This window comes from Amborella trichopoda, chromosome 8, assembly GCF_054954075.1.
Source record: "Amborella trichopoda isolate Santa Cruz 75 chromosome 8, AtrichopodaSantaCruz75HAP2 v2.0, whole genome shotgun sequence".
In the NCBI taxonomy this organism is placed as follows: Eukaryota; Viridiplantae; Streptophyta; class Magnoliopsida; order Amborellales; family Amborellaceae; genus Amborella; species Amborella trichopoda.
The window spans coordinates 38,898,043-38,917,495 of NC_142343.1; the positions used below are offsets into that span (position 1 = coordinate 38,898,043).

General features: G+C 36.7%; 2 protein-coding genes across 6 annotated transcripts; one reads left to right on the forward strand and one right to left on the reverse strand.

Moving 5' to 3' along the window:
* The first annotated feature begins 2,143 nt into the window (after positions 1–2,143).
* LOC18433448 (asparagine synthetase [glutamine-hydrolyzing]) lies at positions 2,144–10,821 on the forward strand. 4 transcript variants are annotated; one of them, XR_016060586.1, is made up of 13 exons: positions 2,144–2,485; positions 6,094–6,406; positions 6,551–6,692; positions 6,981–7,076; positions 7,156–7,250; positions 7,801–7,962; positions 8,422–8,502; positions 8,705–8,926; positions 9,185–9,319; positions 9,465–9,612; positions 9,824–9,910; positions 10,012–10,119; positions 10,277–10,821. XR_016060586.1 is itself a non-coding variant. In XM_088873612.1 (13 exons), exons 1-13 carry the CDS (start codon positions 2,406–2,408, stop codon positions 10,523–10,525), a joined length of 1,851 nt encoding a protein of 616 aa, XP_088729738.1. In that variant the 5' UTR covers positions 2,144–2,405; the 3' UTR covers positions 10,526–10,821. The 4 variants fall into 4 exon arrangements, 2 of the variants coding, with proteins under 2 accessions (XP_088729738.1, XP_088729739.1); XR_016060587.1 differs by having other exon boundaries at positions 6,172–6,406; XM_088873612.1 differs by having other exon boundaries at positions 9,465–9,545.
* A 2,615-nt stretch (positions 10,822–13,436) lies between these two features.
* TBL3 (trichome birefringence-like protein (DUF828)) lies at positions 13,437–18,158 on the reverse strand. Of its 2 annotated transcripts, none has more exons than XM_020666673.2 (6): positions 17,917–18,158; positions 17,585–17,798; positions 14,787–14,958; positions 14,476–14,675; positions 14,044–14,202; positions 13,437–13,968 (listed from the first exon to the last, which is right to left on the reverse strand). In XM_020666673.2, exons 1-6 carry the CDS (start codon positions 18,125–18,127, stop codon positions 13,956–13,958), a joined length of 969 nt encoding a protein of 322 aa, XP_020522332.1. In that variant the 5' UTR covers positions 18,128–18,158; the 3' UTR covers positions 13,437–13,955. The 2 variants fall into 2 exon arrangements, with proteins under 2 accessions (XP_020522332.1, XP_020522331.1); XM_020666672.2 differs by having other exon boundaries at positions 13,437–13,976.
* Positions 18,159–19,453: the final 1,295 nt, after the last annotated feature.

Below are 19,453 nucleotides of genomic sequence, written 5' to 3' on the forward strand. Positions count from 1 at the left end.
GGCAAAGATTTAAATATTTCCACCCCTCATCTATTGTTAGACCATCATAGATTAAAATAAATTTTTGGACCATCATAAATTAAAATAAACTTTTTATCTATGATACAATAAACTATGAAATTATTAAACCAGAAAGAGATGACGCTTTTTTGACAGGTTTTTCAATGCTTGAATTGCAATTTTTAATGAGTTATGGAGGTGAGGCTTTTCTTGTTATGATAGGGCTGCAGTCCTACCGAATCATTTTCCAATAATATTTAGTCCTAATGTATAAAGCATTCATCTTAAAGATGGATACAAATAAGTGGTCCATCTAAAACCAATTGAAACTAACCGTCCAAATGTTTTCTTTAACTTATTTTTTCATATTCATGATCTCCATAATAGAGATTACATGTCGTTAAAAATTAAGTAAAAAAATCTATCTCAAAAACATATTTTTAAGAGATGACTCATTTCTACATGGACTCATATAAACCGTGTCCAATATATGACAGATACGGTTTCCATGCGGCCAACCCATGTATTGTATAAATGCGGACTTGGCAATAAATATATTTTTAAGTATAATTTGATACTAATTTTTTAGAGAATATATAATATCTAACCTATAAACCGTGTCCAGCCCGCATGAAACAATTTTCCATATATAATCCCTATAAATATTGCACAAAAATTTTGATGGACAAAATAATCCTTGAATGTATCGTTTAATACGCTCTCATCTATTACACGATACAATAAAGATATTTTATAAGGAAAAATATCTAGATACCTTCTATTTTTAGATTTTATTTCACAATAGACCTAAAGTTTTAAAAGATATCTTGAAGAATAACAATTGTAGATTTTATTTCTTTTAAGTAAAAAGACTTTTCTAAAAACCCATCTTCTCAAAGTTCTCTCTCCTTTTCTCTACCCGCACCTCTTCTCTCTCTTTCTGCCTTTCACATTTCTAGCCCCGCACTCTCTCCTCCATCTTAAACCCCTCAGAGGTGTTTGGTGGTTAGAAGTTACTAGGAGGAGAGAGGTGTTTGGTGATTAGAAGTTATTGGGACGTGAGAGGTATTTGGATAAACACATAAAGAGAGAGGTGTTTGGATAAACACTAGAGGCAGAGAGGTGTTTAGCTAAACAAGAAGAGAAAGAGAGGGGGGTTCAGATAAACACGAGAAGAGAGACAGAAACACGCGGTAAGAGCGAAAAAGGGAAAGAAAAAAGTTTGGGGTATATAAATGAAGAGAAAAGAGATTGGGTTTAGAAAGAGCATGTCTTTTTCATATTTGTTTAGGTCAAAAAATAAGTCTAAAGTAGCTAGGGGTTGAAAAATATTATTTGACACTATGAGTTTATTAAAAAATAAAATTTAAAAATAAAAGGTATGGAGTTATTTTTCCATTTTATTTTATAATAGGTGTAGTTATCATAAAGTTGTAACCTTAAACAATCCATTTAAAGCGCACTTTCAAAATTTACCATAAAATACAGTTTGGCTATAAATTTTTTTTAAAATTATCTCAAAATCTATTTTTAAATTAATTATAAAATTTTAAACTCAAAAAATAATTAAAATCAAGTAGATATATAAACATATAAAAGTATTAAAAATAGGCAGTCTACATAATACGTTATAAGATGCATCATTTATGGGATTCAAAATCTTATTTTTTTCATAATTATACATCTATAATCAATTAAAAGGTTTTCAACATTAAAAAATAACCTTTACCGATGGATTATTGAAGTGCATATGTAGTTCTACGTTGCAACCTTATATAAACTTATAATAAAACAAGAAAAGCACGATAAAAACGAGTCAATAAATTTTACAGCAATCACGCCCGACCGCCCGATTTGGCAAAACGGCATAAGCAACAAACCAGATTGCGTCACGTGTCAATTTAACCCGTCGTACGATCGCCACGTCCGAGATAAGGAAGTCTTGGACTTCTGAGTGAGCATTTCGAATCGGATAACTTTCCATTGTGTGAAAAGGCTGGCAAGCCTACGGAGGTACCCCACGTGTACGGCTGCAATTACACGATCATGGTCGTATCAGTGCTGGCCATTGTTTGGGCGCCGCATGCCCTAAATTGTGGCGATTCGGCTATAAATCGTGACCGTTTGGGTAGCGCCTCTAACCATTCTTAGGAGCGGTGGATTTGGAGATTGAGAGATATTGTGGTTAGGGCTTAGTGATGTGGATTAGGATTAGGTTTCGGTTTTGCTGGTGATTAGGTTGGTTTAATTAGAGGATCGATTTTTGTGTTGGGGAAGTTTGTTTTTCCTCCCATTTCAGCAGCTGTAGGGGGTTTATTTAAAGGGCGTTCTGTTGCTCATCTTCTTCAACCTAACAGTCATTTAGAGTTTAAAATTCAGAAAAAAAGGAGTTTTAGGGATTCAAAATGTGTGGCATTTTAGCTGTTTTGGGATGCATCGAGGGCTCTCAGGCAAAGCGAGTCCGGGTGTTGGAGCTCTCTCGCAGGTACTCCCTATCGCTACTCTACTGTTACATGGTTACAGGAGTCTATCCATGGCATATATGTTTCACTTGAAAGGACACCACGGGCATGACTGTCACGATCGGATCTAAAAGATCGAATGGAATGATACATAAACAAGTGAACCCAAAATGAGAGCTTCACGAATCCGGTTTCCGAAGCCTCCCCAATCTCTCTATCTTTCTATCATTATGAACACCGTGCAGAAAATAAGAATGGGAGGTACGAGGTTTCGGAGCAAATATGGTTTTGTATAGCGAAAAAATTTATTCATAAAATATATTTTTGGTCGCTTTTGCAAAGCTTATTGATTCCATGGGGTGAAAAGTTTGTAAGGGGAATGTTGCTTTCCCAATAAAATGGAAGGCACTTTTTTACTACAACTTTCTATGGGTTTTTTATTTTCTATTATGATCTTTAGTTCTATAATGGGTTCCAAAGTTTAAGATCCACATGGTCCCACATGTATTTTTTCTATAGTTATAAAACATATGCTTAATGGTGGGAACAAGGTTTTAAAAATCAGTGAGTCTCAACAACCTGGTTCAGATTGGGGATTGGTGGGGCCGTCCCATTCAGCCTGAATATCGAAGATGGTTGTGAGCCGGTACCCCCATATTTTTCATTTTGTTCAATTTTTGGTTGTTTTTTAATTTTTTTTATTTTTTAATGACCGGTTGACTTGGCCAGATTGCCTATACAAATTGTACGATGGAAATAGAGAATCATAAATCTGGGATAAAAGATGAATTTATTTGGGAGGCAATTTCTATAAAGCCTAAGCTTTATGAAAACAAATCAAACCTCTTTTATTTCTCATCTAAAAAATGCTTTGGGCATCAAAAATCTCCACCATGACTCTAAAATCAAATTTCAATTCCTTACCATACAATTTGAAGCTTACGAAATGATATAGATGGATCCATGGTTTAGTTTTTGGGCATGGATCCATGGTTTATTTTTTGAGAAAAATAGATGGTATAGCATTTGCCTTATTTATAAAGATCGAAATCTTATTTTTCTTTTATGAAGTGAAGCTTTACTTATTGCTGTAGCCCTATCAAAACATTTTTTTTACTTATTGGTGTAGCCTTATCAAAACATTTTCTTTTTATTTATAGGTTCATCGACCACCTCCAACATATTGGATTGGTCAAGCCCTCTCATAAGTCATAAATTTTTTCTATCCATGAATTTGAAGAAATTCTGAAAATGTGATTTAGAGCTAAAAAAGCCTTTCAAATCAAATCCCCGTCTTATTTCATGGTAAAATACCTACGGCGTGAAAAAAAAAAGATTTCACTGTATCCTCTCATTTCTTATTTTTTCCATTTATTTACTTTTGATCATAAAAATTAGCCATATCCAATCTTTTTATATCATTTCAAGCAAAAAAGTTCCAAAAATATTTCAAACAAAAACCTTTTAAAACTATTTTAAAAACGTTTCAAAACTTTTTTAACCTACGACCCCATTATATCTTTTAATCCAAAAATGTTGCAAAAATATTTTTTAGTATATTTTTTTATATCTTTAACCCAAAAATATTTTAAAAATATTTTTTTATTATATATTTTTTTATATCTTTTAACCCAAAAATATTTTTTTATTATATTTTTTTATATCTTTTAACCTAACAATATTTAAAAAATATTTTTTTGGCCTTTTCAACCCCTCCTCTCAATGCAACGTTGAGGGCTCCCTATCACAATATCTCTATCCTATTGAGTTGAAATGGTATAAAAAAGAATTAATTTTTTTTAAAAATATATTCTTATATGTTATGTTTAACTTTTTTTTATCGCATGCAACTCAAGAATTGAAAATATTACTGGTAAGCAAAAAGTTTTCATCTTTTCTATTTTACATATTACTGTAAAAGGTCTTCATTTTTTTTTTATCTTCGGAGGGATGATCCTATGTATTGGTATTGAATTGAAATATTCAAAGATTAATTATAATCCAGATCCTATATATTACACATTTCAAAATTCTTGTGAATCGATATCAAGCTGAAGGAAGAAATATTCATTGATCAAATCATTCACTCCATAGATTATTTGAAAACATGATTGATCGCACTAACAATGTAATTTGTAGTAAGAGGAAAATCTGATGACTTTATAAATTGAAATATTAGTTCAAAAGGATCTAAATATTACTGTAAAAGGTCTCTATCTTTTTTATTTTACAACCTCTTGGATCTTTTGAACATAAGTTTTGGGCCCAAACAAACATTAAAATGACATTTTATTCAAATTCTATCTCTCTTTAAAACTATCTTTTTCCGCATCTTAGTTAGTGAGTATACCGATCAAAGGGTTTAGTTTGAATTCGAATGCAAGCATACCTACTTATGTGTATAAGAGAGGTGGAGGTTTAAAAGGAGAGATGGAGTTTGAATTTTAGGGAGAGAAATGGAATTTTGAAAAAAAGAGATGAAATTTTCTTATGTGTATGAGAGGATTATGTGTATGAGAGAGGAGGTTTAGAGGGAGATTATGTGTATGAGAGAGATAGAGGTTTAGAGAGAGTAATAGAGTTTAAGTTTCGGGGAGAGAAATGGCATTTTGAAAGAGATATGAGATTGGGGTTTTAAAGATCGGAGTTTTGAGAGAGAGACCATGAAGGGAGAGATATGGAGTTATCGAGAGAGATATAGAGTCATTTCAAAGGTTGTTGAGGTCAATAATATTTTAAATTTTAAGGGTGGAAGATAAAAAAGATATTTTAAATTTTAAGGGTGGAAGATAAAAAAGATAGAGTTTTTTAAGGGTGGAAGATAAAAAAACTCTATCTTTTTTTGTTTATCAGTAATATTTTTAAATAGAAGTTAAAAATAGAAGATAATATGATATTTTTTTAAATTTTAATGGTTAAAAATAAATAAATAAATATAGAAGTTAAAAATGGAAGATAATATGATTTTTTTTTAATTTTTATGTATATTTAAAAGTGAATAGGCGAGAGAGATAAGGATGAAGGGCATACTTAGATATTTTTTTTATGGAATTTGAAAAAAAAATAGGAAGGGGATCCATCTAGAGAATCAGGGTTACGTGTGAAATTTTTTTAAAAAATTTATAAAAAAAATTTTCAATAAAAATAAAATTAATAAAGTATTCTTAAAAGCTTTTATAAGTGTATTTTAATTGTTTTATATCTAAATATTTTTTTTCCGAGTTTAAGAGAGGGGTCTCCAAATTTGGTGTGAAAATGTTCTTGTATAAAAAAAATTAAAAATAAATTCGGTTGGTGGGGTCTCAACCATTCATTCGTATCCGACAAGGTAGGTATATAACTACCGCACATTTAAGAGGCTCATAGATAGCTTGCCTTCCCTTAACTGTGAGTATAACTGTTTATTAGTGAGACAAATACACACACTGATACAAAGAGCAATACAAAAACTAATCCGTCTGATACAAAGACCAATACAAAAACTAATTCTGATACAAACACTAATTTGTAGAGAGAGAGAGAGAGAGAGAGAGAGAGAGAGAGAGATTTGGGATCTAGAAAGTGAAAGGAAAATTTGGGTTTCGCAGGAGAATGAACGGAGCTGATTATTGCAAACGAACTTCCTTTGCAGGTTGATCTCAGTGAGAGATAGAGAGTTGGGTTTAGAAGAAGAGAGAAGGAAATTGATTATTGGAAATGGGTATTGCAGATTGAAGCACAGGGGACCTGATTGGAGTGGGATATATCAGAAGGCGGGCTTCTACTTGTCTCATCAGAGGCTCGCCATTATCGACCCCGCTTCAGGTGATCAGCCACTCTTCAACGAAGACCGCTCCATCGTTGTCACAGTGAATGGAGAGATTTACAATCATGAACAACTACAGCAACTCCTTACAAATCACCAATTCAGGACAGGAAGCGACTGTGAAGTCATTGCACACCTGGTCTCTCTCTCATTTGTATCTTCAATTTCTTAACTTGGTTTCTTGGGTTTTCATTTTTGGTTTCTAGGTGCAGTTAAATGCTTATTGCGAATGTTTGATGATGTTTTTGCTTCTTCTTTTTGTTACAAATGATAAAAATCACAGTATGAGGAGTATGGGGAGGATTTCGTTGGGTTATTGGATGGGATGTTCTCCTTCGTGCTTCTCGACACACATGACAACAGCTTCATTGTTGCTCGAGACGCCATTGGGATAACCTCTCTCTACATTGGATGGGGATTTGATGGTCAGTCTCTCTTTCTCTCACAGTTTCTCTCTCTCTAGGATTCTAATTCTCCTTTGTTTAGTTTTACTCTTGTTGTCCCACTCTAGGATTCCTTTTCTCATCTGTTTGTATTCCCCTTTCACTTACTCTCTGTCAATATTGCTTATTGTGATGTGTATTGAGGTTTGATATGCACCCATTTCTCTTAATCTCTCTGTTCACTCAATGTTTAGCGACAGTGAGAAAAATTCATTTGTTTTAATGGGGTTTTGTTGTTTTTGGTTTTTTTTCCATCCCCCAAATGTATAGGCTCTGTTTGGGTCTCATCAGAATTGAAGGGACTTCATGATGAGTGTGAACATTTTGAAAGCTTTCCTCCTGGCAATTTATACTCAAGCAAATCAGGTACTCTCTCTCTCTCTCTCTCTCTCTCTCAGATGTATTTGTTTTTGGGTATCTGAGTTTGTGCTTAACTTGATTGCAGGAGGCTTTAAGAGATGGTACAACCCACCATGGTACAATGAAGGCATCCCCTCCACTCCATATGATCCCTTGGTGTTGAGAAAGGCATTTGAAAATGTAAGAGTTGCATCAGACCTTAGTTTATTCTCTGCAATTGCAAAACAAGATCTTCTATGTTATGTCTACGAAGTTTAAGAACCTTCACACAACACTGAAATATTTCCTTGAGTAGCTTACTGCCAAATAAATGAATCTTTCCTTCAATAACATTAATTGGAGAAGTGGATTTTATAGTATCGTCAGTTCTATCCTGCAAAACCTATCTTGTCTATTGAAAAACTTGATTTTTTCCTCTCATAAAGAAGCACGCAGAAATTGGAAATTTTATCCATAAATCAATTCTTGCCTTAAAGAACCATCTTTTCTTATAAAAAAAATTGTCCATTATCCGATACTGATTACATATTCCTTTCTTAATGTTAGTGAGAAGGCATAAAGCAGAACTCCAATAATTAAACAAGAAAATTTTCGCCTTAGAGACCCATATTAGTTACTGGACAAACTTGAATCTTTATAATTTTTCTTATACTTTATCGTGTACTTTATCATGATTTTAATTTTGGCTTCTATCAGATAAATGATTTGTTCTGTCTTATGAGAACTGCAGGCAGTGATAAAGAGGCTTATGACTGATGTGCCTTTTGGAGTTCTTTTATCTGGAGGCCTCGATTCATCTCTGGTTGCAGCTGTTGTCGCTCGCTCCTTCTTGAGTAGCAAGGTGTCTAAGCATTGGGGACCACAACTTCATTCATTCTGTATTGGCCTGGAGGTTAGCCCTTTTCTTTTATTGCTGCATGTCCTGCTTGTTACAAGCATGGTAATAAATATTAATATTTTTGGGAGTTTATTGTTCAATGTAATTTTCTGGAAATTTTGGGAAGTTCTTGTTTTTATCTCTTCTAATTCTTGCAAAAGTTTTGTGGGAGGGAGAACTATAGATGAAATTTTTTTACCAAGGATTCTGAAAATGTGCAAAATTCAAGAAGACAATGATGTTTCCCTGCATTTTTGAAATTTAAGTTACTACGAAAATATATATATTTTTCTTAACAAAAATCAGAGAGGCAAAGAGGAGAGGTGGATTAAGTAAAATATCTTTTCTTTATCTTATTTAAATTGTGTTTTATTTTGCCAGAATTACAGAAAAAATTATGGTCACTGTGGCTAAAAGAATGGACTGAATTGCATGTTAGAAAGCTTGTGACTTTTGTTTTCTTCTTTCCATCAGGGTTCCCCTGATTTGAAGGCTGGTAGGGAGGTTGCAGACTATCTTGGTACCATTCACCATGAATTTCAATTCACTGTTCAGGTATTTCATTGCAAAGACAAACCAAAAATGATAGTTTTGTGAATTTGATTAATGGCACTTACTAACATAGATTGCATGCAACGTTATGTAATCATTTATAAAATGGTTACTCGCACGGGAAATCAGTATTTTATAGGTGTTGATAATCTCTTCATACATAGAATGCTTGTGTACAAGTATTTATGGATTTTTGGGTGATTAGGATGGAATTGATGCAATTGAGGATGTGATTTATCACATTGAAACGTATGACGTTACCACAATCAGGGCAAGCACACCCATGTTTCTCATGTCACGAAAGATTAAGTCATTGGGTGTAAAGATGGTCCTCTCTGGTGAGGGCTCGGACGAGATTTTTGGAGGTTATTTGTATTTTCACAAGGCCCCGAACAAGGAAGAGTTACACCGTGAAACTTGTCGCAAGGTAATACTGTTAGGAGCCAACTCTTGAAAGCTATGTTGATTTGCAGGAAAAGAACATGGAAAGCCAAAGAATTGCAGCGGTCCATTTTGGGACCCTGTAAACAAAAAAAGAAACCCTGATCCACATTAGTCACTGGGTTCCCTGCAAACCACATCCTCCCCCCCCACAAAAAAAATAATAATAATAATAAACATTCACACGTCCATGTATGTATGGCACATGTTGTTTGATCTTCTATTGTGACATGCATGGCTGCAGATAAAGGCCCTTCACCAATATGACTGTTTAAGGGCCAACAAGTCCTCTTCAGCATGGGGATTAGAAGTTCGTGTGCCTTTCTTGGACAAGGAGTTCATTAATGTTGCCATGGACATCGACCCTGAGTGGAAAATGGTGAGTCTGGAATACTGCGATCTTCTTCTACCCATGATAATCATCACTTTTAGTATCGATTTGGCTCTAGAATGTAGTCATTTGGTTTACATGATGTTATGGTCATATCATTCACAAATTTTTATGTGCTTTCAAATTTCGTTAGATAAAACCTGACCAAGGGCGAATTGAAAAGTGGGTTTTGAGGAAGGCCTTTGACGATGAGGAGAACCCCTACCTGCCAAAGGTTTGATAGTCCTCTTCTTGGATATTTATTTCCTAAGTTCTCAACATCTTTCCCCTACCTGCCAAAGGTTTGATAGTCCTCTTCTTGGATATTTATTTCCGAAGTACTCAACATCTTTATACTCGCCATTAATGGATTTGTGTCGAAATGTGGGAGGGTCAATCTGAGTAAAGTTTCTTTGTTTTCTTTTATAGTTTATTTAGTACTTAGGAGAGAAACTGCCCAATTTACATATCTTGGTACAATAGGCTCATGGAGACAATTCATCCTTTGTGCAGCACATCTTGTACCGGCAGAAGGAGCAGTTTAGTGATGGTGTTGGATACAGTTGGATTGATGGTCTTAAAGAACATGCTGCAACTCATGTACTTCTCTCTCTCTCTCTCTCTCTCTCTCTCTCTCTCCTCAAAAAAAAAAAAAAAACAAAGACTCCTCTATTTCTAAGCAGTTATTTCTTCCTCTTCAGGTGACAGACAGGATGATGGCAAATGCAAAGTTCGTTTACCCTCACAACAGTCCTCTCACAAAAGAAGCATATTTCTATCGAATGATCTTCGAGAGGTTCTTCCCTCAGGTGAACTATTCAGGACGTTTGCAATACATGCTCTCTCGATATGTTGCCAGTGATTATATTGCTCTACTCCTTTCCTCTATTGAAGGCCCCAATAAGGTGGAACTTATATCTTCAATCCATGTTGCTAACTAGTTCTTCTCTCTCTAAACCTCTGCAGAATTCAGCAAGTCTAACAGTTCCAGGGGGTGCGAGTATTGCTTGTAGCACAGCTAAGGCCATTGAATGGGATGCAGAGTGGTCCAAAAACCTGGACCCTTCAGGAAGGGCAGCAGTAGGTGTCCATGCTTCTGCATATGACGCCCCAATGCCTAACAGTGGAGTGGTTGGAAAGGCTTCATCCAAGCTCATCAATAAAAAGGCAAAGATGGTGGATGTAAGTAATCCAGGCCTCACAGTTTCGACCTGAAAGCCTTCAGGAATTTGGAGTTGTAGCAAAAATTATTATACTGGTTGTTGTATAAGTGTGCGAATTTAGATTCTTATAGACAAGCATGTAAAAACCAATGTAAACTTGTAACAGCAGTTGCTTTGCTTAGCCATCACAAGAATGTACATCCATTTCTTTTTCGTTGTGTAAAAATGATCCATATTTATCAGGGTCCAGTTTGGTAATGTCAGAAGAGAGGAGATGAAAACTATGTAAATTTGGAAAGGCAATTAGCCATTAGAAGAAGGAAAACCATCTCTTTTATTTGCTATCAATTGGTGTGTGTTGGATTTTACCATAAGGCCATTCACTTTTGGTATAAGGAGGTCACAATTACCTTCGGTCATCGGATTTAAAATCCAACAACTTAAAGCTTGTCATATAATTTGAGAAATTTTATTTTGGACTTATTGCCCTTTCTATGGCAAGTCCCCGGTTACCGATTTCACTTCTAAGGATTGATAATTATTGCGACTTCTTTGTACAAAAAAATAAATGGTTTCATTGTATACATTTCTTATTGTTATCGTGTAAAAAAGTTCATTTAAACTTGCACATGCAATTGAATGAAGACTAGTTTCTTTTTCTGTATAAACTTGGAAAAGGCAATTAGCCATCATGAGAATGAAGATTGTTTCTTTTCTCGCTAGCAATTGAATGTAGACTCGTTTCTTTTTATGTATAAACCTGGAAAGGGCAATTAGCCATCATGAAAATTAAAGCTGTTTCTTTTCTCGCTGGCAAGTGGTGTGCTGCTTATGTTGTTTGTTGTGCTGAAAAGTAGTTTATATAAGCTTTGTGCGTGCACTACTGGGTATGCTGCCTATAGTGATTGTTGTGCAGAAAAGTAGCTCATGTGAACTTGTATACATAGTTGGCTATTTGAGTATGAAAACTCATTCCTTTTTCTTGCTTTTCCTGTGGGAAAAGGTTTTGGTGCGTCAAAGGACGTGTATATCACCATGTGTCCCCTGAGATCTGCACTTCTCACCCACTGAAAGTTTAAGGGATGTGGGTGACTGGTTGCCCCTGACGCCCTTCCTCTCCTGATTTTATCCTTTGAGATTGTCAGATGAAGGTTTCTTTCTCTCCCTGTTCATGTTCCCTCCATCTCCTCTCATTTTCTTCTGAACTCTGTTTCTACACCATGATCAACTTCAGACCAAAGGCTTGCAGACAAAGGAAGCCCTCTTGATCAGAGGCTTTCCTACAGAGGAACCCTCTCCTTGATCTGGAAGGATGGAGAGAGGAAACTGCAGATGCTGAATAATTTGCTTTCTTTCAAAGATGATTTTGAGACCAGCTAAAGAACTAGGGTTTGTGAAGGAGCTTGAATTGAAGTTGTAGTTCAGGAGTGCTCAGTGTATATTTAATTTGGCGTGAGAACCATTTAGCCTTTGAAAACAAGGTTGAAGGAAATGGAATGTCAGGAAATCTTGTCCGATAAACCCCAATTTTCATTGGTGGATGCCATTTTTTCATTCATCATCAACATCATCCAATTTTTATCCCAATTATTTGGGGTCGGTAATTCATGATAAAATGTGGCAAAATTTTACATTGGTTATCTACCTAACGCAATCCACCTCCTATATGCGGGCTTAGGATGGGTTAAGAGAAAGTTTAAGGTCTTCACCTTTATTAAACCAAGATACGACTTTTTCATTCAATATATTAAGTGTATACTTTTGTCGGTTGGGAGATTAAAGGAGATATTTTTCCTTCTAATCTCACAACCAACCACAAAACTTGACCTCAGAAATATAAAAGCACTAAAGGTGACACGCACCAATTTCTAGACATGGAAAAAACCCTGAAAAGGGAGAGAACTCCATTACTGTGTAGGAAAAACCTGTTTGAAAAGGTACTTCAATATATTGGATGCCACTTTTTCATTCAATATATCAAATTCCCTCTTCAAACCCTCTTTTTCCTATACAGTAATGGAATTCTCTCCCTTTCCAAGGTTTTCTCCATGTCTAGAAAGTGATGCTTGTCACCTTTGGTGCTTTTATATTTCCAGGGTCAAGTTTTGTGGTTGATTTTGATCAATGGTTGTGAGATTAGAAGGAAAAATATCTCCTTTGATCTCCTAGCCTACAAAAGTACATGCAATGAAGAAAAAGCTACCTGTTTTGTTATTTTTCTGTTTCGACTGGAGGAAATATTGCTGAGAATGCCCTAATTTGTTTATTGAAGTTGCATAGGCAACCCCAAAAATGCAGGGGCTTTCAACAAGAAATGAATGGCTTTGGTTCTTTGGTTCGAGCTTGATCGACAAGGAGTTTCATCCAGCTTTGACTTCTTGATGTTATTGACCCTTTCCATGAGAGGCAGTATCATTCTTGTGTATCTGATCCATCAATCTAGTGTAATTTGACTATTTTTACATCAGTGAAACAAGAGAGAGGGTTATGCGGTGGAGAGACTTGTTTTCTTCGGTTCTTCGATAATTTTCTTTATTTAGATATCATAGGTTCTTCGGTAAGGCCTGGGGAGGATGCAAGCCAATCACCATCGGGAACTTATTCCGATTCTGAAGCTAACACCATGAAATGCTTATTAAGCCATGAAACAGGGCAAAGAGCCTCCCCAATACAAAAAATAAAATAAAATAAAATAAAAATAAAAAACTACCAGAGGGAGAAATCTGAATAGCCAGTGAAACAGAGTGGCAGAAGTTAGAGAAGGAAGACAGAGACAGACTAGCGAGGGGAACTGGGATTTCCTGTGCCCAGTTGCTCTTTTTTGAGTTCTGTGTCTGATCTACAACAACGGGGTACATCTTAGGGGATTCACGGTCACAGGTGTGTCCGCTAACACACAAAAACCATGTTCTTACCTTTATATGGGCATTAGACTCTATATTCTTTAATTGATGAGAATAGAATTTGAACTTGTATCAGCAATCATCTTGTTTCTTGTTTACTTTCAAGTGATGTACGGGAATCCATGCAGAAGACTTTTATCTTCTGATTGTTAGTTTGAGCAATGCAATTAGCCATTACAAGAAGGAAAATCCATTTCTTCTCTTTCCATTGCAATAATGAGAACTAATCTCTCTCCCTTTTTTAAGAGATCTAATTTGTCTCTTGCTTATAAGTAAGAATACAAGATCTGATTCCATGTATCAGGTACTCCAGGTAGGCACCAATGGATACAGTCTGCATTATGTAATGGGTCAGCCTTTTGCTCATCATTCAAAACTTTTCCGTGGGTCTCGGTGTAAACCGATGTATGACCATCTATTCGGTGCTCGGATAGTTGGGTTATGTTGATAACGGATACAGGAACCTTCATTCTCTTTACTATGCTCCCCACTACACTCATCAGGCGACCATCGGACCCACTGCCCCAATAGCCTCTTTTCAAGACAGGCCTAGTCTCATTGTAGCATCTGATCCCCTTGTCATTGCCCCAATCTGAACTCCTGCAGTAGATTCTATTGAGAGAGAGAGAGAGAGAGAGAGAGAGAGAGAGAGAGATGGAGAGCTTACCTCATGTGAGTGGGGGACATGGTGGTGAAGAACACTCTGGTTTTGTTCGGATTCACGGTGGAATCTACCCAGTTAGCCCATGTCCTTAGGCCGATCCTGTAAGCAATAGGCGCATCTAACTCCTCGTACCCTTCTTCTGCATTTGCGAACGAACCCCAACTGTTGAAATGACATAAAACATAGACGGTTGTGTAGGTTCAGGGCCTGGCACGTTTTTAAGTGTCCCTAGTATGTTTATCCAAGTTTTTTTAGTGAAGGAAGTTATTTAGTAGTGGTCTTGTTTCTTTGGATGACTAGACACAAAAAAGTCAGCTTTTGTGTTGCACATATTGTATTTTGGAACATCAGACATGCAAATTGCTCCCACATCTGAGTATCCATGCATCATAAAAAGACCATGCCCAACTTGTCTATGAGAAACGAGCAACTCACAGAGACTTGATCTTGAGTCCACTCATCCACCAAACGTAAGTATTGAACACGAGGATATCCACTCCAATCCAGTGCTGTGCATGTTTTGATATAGAATCAAGTCTCAGTATTCTCTTCTTTGGATCTCCTATAACTTTGATGTCAGAGTTTGATTCCACTAGAAATGGAGCCCAGTAGAACTCAATTGTGGCGTTGTACTCCTAGATAGAGAGACATGGTTTTCAGAGTTTTGGATAACTTTATTAACTTTGACACATTGGATAACTTCATTAACTTTGAAAGATCTTTGGTTGATGAGCAGATTGTCAGACCTTAGCCTGGAAGATGGACAGAGAGTGGCCCCGTTTCATGGATTTCTGATCAGGTGGGATGTGGGAATAGAGAGAGCAAACCATGGACATCCATTGCCCACGTTGAAGGGAGTCCCCAACGAACATTAGGCGCTTCCCCTTTAGTCTCTCTAGAGCCACTGCTGCATCAAACCTGAAATGATATGCACCATTCCATTACCATTCTATATATAAGTTTTAACTTATCCTAGAGAAAAATAAGCAAGTATCGCCTTGTAGAAGGATTTCTTTTTTCCATAGGGAATAGCTTTGGCTTACATGATGGCCAAACTTTAAGGAACAAACGGTTGGGTATCATAATGGAAACCGGATGTCAAACCTCTCATGTGATGGCGAAGAAAGGTTTAAGCTTGCAAAACATCACTTCTCCCCTATTAGTTTGTTGCCTATTGCCATAACCAGCAAGCAAGAGGCAAAAATTCTCTTATGACTGCATGTATTGATTATTGCAATGGCGATACCAACATAGATTTTTGAGAACCAAAAGTATGTATGTTTTTGAGAACCAAAAGTGTATGTATATTTACTATTATGCTGGTTTGGTTTCCACCAGAATACTAACAGCTCCCAAAGCCGTCAGATGTTGACAGTGAACAGTCGAGGAGCATCCTTCACGTTTGAATGATGCAAATCAACCTCCTGTCAATTGACTGCTTAGGTTGGGGAAGCACTACGAGGTTTCAATGATTGATGTCTAGTTGTCTTACCACTAAACCATAACCTGAGGAAGGATTAGGCCTTGAACTACACTTAATGCGATCCAGTTATTTACAAATAAACCAAAGCCTGAGGATTCATGGGTCATGGTGTGCTTCCCTATATCATTGTGATTGGTGGGATATCTTGTTTGTGCAATACTTAAGAGCTTTAATTTGGGGAATTAGAGATGTTTGTGTTATCCAAATAAGGTTCTTCCAAATAACGCAACAAATAAGGAAGACAACCTTTTCTGATTTTTTTTTTTACTTTTCTGAACTTTCTTTACTTTCACCTTTTCACCAGGTGAAAAGTAATTTCTTGGGATGCCGTCCTAAAGCTTGTAAGAACATGGGATATTACATGGCCAAAAGAAGCAAAGAAAATACTGGCTGGTGATGAACTTGCAACGTCAACTTTCTTAATGATCAAAGTACCCCTATTGTAGGATAATAATGGTTTATGAAATCTCATTCTGAAGCCATAGCTGGTGATTTGCAGGAGATATCTTTAGGGACTTTTTGGTGTAATCTTTAATTAAAAGAAATGCATTTTGAAAGTTAGGAAGGATTTGTAGGAGATATCTTTAGTGACTTTTTGGTATAATCTTTAATTAAAAGAAATGCATTTTGAAACTTAGGAAGAAAAAGCTTTAAAGTTCCAATAAGATTCCATCTTCTAAAATTTCACACTGTGGGGAATACATCTCTGGAAACATCGAACTACCTCAGAGAATCACTGAGTTGGTCAAATCAACATGTATATCAACACATTAATTACATCAAAAATATCATTTCATTCCCGCTTTTTCTCAAATGTTTTTAATAAAATATGTAAAAATGCATCTATTTTGGATTAGGAGTCTTGAACAAGCAAGATTCTTTACTGACACCAGCCCACTTAGAATGAACTCAAGGCATAGGTGGTCAGGTTGGTAGATGGCACAATATAATGTCTTAAGTTCCATTTTTACAATAGGTATTGGACCTCTTTATAGTGATCTACCTAAAAAAGACTAGAAAAAAAAAAAAAAACACTTTAAAGTGGTTGAAGCAAAATGATGCAAATCCCGCCTCCACCTCCTTGATCAGGGTTTCAAGTCCAGAATATATTTTTCATTAAAACCTATTATTTCTGGTTTAGAATCGGAAACGAGTGGGGCATTATAGAAATTTGGCCCACTCATGGTTCAAATTATCAAATATTATTGGTTGTTTTGCATTCCAAACCCTGAACATAAACATTGCGAGTAATATTTAAGTAGCTACTTAAGTGAAATGACTTATATAAAATCATTAGGTGGGACCACTTTTAATGATTTCTCTTATATTTTAGGAGATATGTAATTTACTGATTTAAAGTAAGTGAAGCTTTCTTTTTCCCAAAAAAGAATAGAAAAGAAAAAAAAGAAAAGAAAAAGAAAAGCCTAGTGATCAAATGATTATGGTCACTACCAGGGCACTCTTTTATGCCCCTGATCCTGATATAGCTACTCTTCACATTCTAATCTGACACAAGTTGGGACTAGTTCCCTCCTGAATTATCCAAATGCCCTTGTGACTATATCATGCTAACAAGAACAATTAGGCCAAGGGGAAGGAGCAACAAAGTTGCACAGTGTACAAGTGGCGACTACTAGATCCAAAAAAAAAAAAAAAAAGAATACTATGGTCGTGCCATCAATGTCGTCATATTTAAAGATGGACGGTCATTAGGTCCGCCAATGGACCGGGCCGGCCTGGAATTTCCGACGGAATATGGGCTTCAGGCCGCCCAGGCTTCAATAAAGAGCGTCTGGACTGGGCCTATGTGCATAAGTTCGGGGTGGGCCTTCCCCCTTGGTGGGGACGAAACTTTTGGGCTTTTACCAGGCCCGGCCCTCCCTGATGGCAGCCCTAATGGAAATAAAGATGAGAGTGGGCCCCACCGATTGGATCACATCGTACAACTTTCTATCCATCACCATCCACCCATCATTAGAAGGTGATGACACTCATGACCACTGGTTTTCTATAGTCCTATGGAGTATGTATGTTTTTTTGTGGCACACTTGTTTCTCTCACCTTGGTAGCACGCAATTATCTGGTTGCCATTCCCAGTACCGATAGTCATCATCTGGCCTTCCATTCGTATGGCATGAGACTTGACGGTCGATATACGGGCAGCTCTCCTCGGTATATAAAGGCTTCCTCGATCGGTTGAACACCCACCTTCCCTTAACCATGTCACATTCCTCCAGATCATAATCTCTCTCATCTATCTCTTCTTCATCTACAGCTGCAATCAAAGAATCGAAAAGCATTACATCGAAATATTATCATCTAATGTTCGAGAAAGAATGCTTTTTCTTGCAGTACTGAGAGAAGGTATGGTGAATTATGGATTGAGTGGTTACTTGGTGTTTTTGCGGTGTGAGCGGGTGCGAGATATTGAGCCGGGCAAGACTTGAGCTTGAGCATGGAGGACCGGGCAAGGCTTTTGACATCCTCTGCATAGAGGATAAGGGCGAAGGCGAGGGCGCATACAATGACCACCATGACCGAGAAGGGGAGCTTCCCCTTTGAAGGTTTCATGGCCAGATGAGACTGAGAGGCCAACATTTCCATTAAGAAGTACTTCCCTAACAACTTGAGGAGGGCGTTTGTGCTAGCAAGGAGTGGCTCAATACAAGTTCAATTGGTTGTGGGAATGGGTACTCAATTTGAGTAGGAGTCAAGTCTAAGCAACACACACTCTCTCTTTCTATTCTTTTACTTTTAATTTAGCAAAATCTCTCTCTCTCTCTCTCTCTCTAAATGATACAATGTTTACATGGTGGGATGTCAAAATCTATCACATTGGCTACCAAAGATGAATACTTAAACGTACACCAGACCTCTCTCTCTCTCTCTGTCTCTCTTCCTGAACACAAATGAATCAATGTGTTATGTGGTGGAGCATCACAATCCTCTGTGATGGCTAATGAGTGCCATTGTTTTGTGGACCCACTTTCTACGTGGCCAAGCCCGTATACGTAGAGATGAGAGCCTCTTAATAAATCTATTTTTGAGATGGATTTTAGGAATTAATTTCTGAAGACGTGAAATCTCTAATATGGAGATCATGAATATTGAAAAATAAATAAAGTTTAAAGACTAAAATTAATAATTCTAATAAAAAACATTTAAACCGTTAGTTTCCATTGTTTTTAGGTGAAACACCTGCTTGCATGATGCTCTAAAAATAGGTATGCCCGCATGAAACAATTTTCCTTTGTTTTATGTGGTCCCATTCAATTAAGAGAAGGTTTGGATTGTCCGTACGTAAATTTCCGGATGGTTGCCGAGAAAACCGACATTAAGCAACCAATTTGGTGACTTCTAACAAATGCAAGCGTATGTGATGGTGAGAAGAGAACGCATACGGAAGAGTCAGCTGGAGGCAACTTTTTTGGGTACTTATCGTATAGTCCATGATTCTTTTTTAGGTGGGTGAGGGAGATGAGAGAAAATGTTGGGCCAAAAAGCGGACCCCATTTCTGTTATCATATTGTTTCATAGTTGCACTAATGAAGATCACCAATAGGGGTGGCAATGGACCCAGACCAGATCAGGTATCCGACGAGTATACTCGACACAGGTCCAATTACAGGTCTAACTTTTGGACTCACGGGTAGGGTCTGGGTCCAAAGTTTGGACTCGAACACTATTTGGATCTAGGTTCAGGTGCGGTTGGACCGGACCTGTACCCATAAATTGTTGGAGATAAAATACTTCAAGCCCTATTCATTTGAGTTTATTAAGGATCGTATACAATAAGAATGCGCAGTCAAGTGATTAAATGACAAATTAGATGGCTTGAAATATAATGGCCGGTGATTGTGACCTTGTTGCCAATAATATGGGTATATGATAGTAAAACAAAAAGGGACCAAAAAAAAAAAAAAAAAGGAG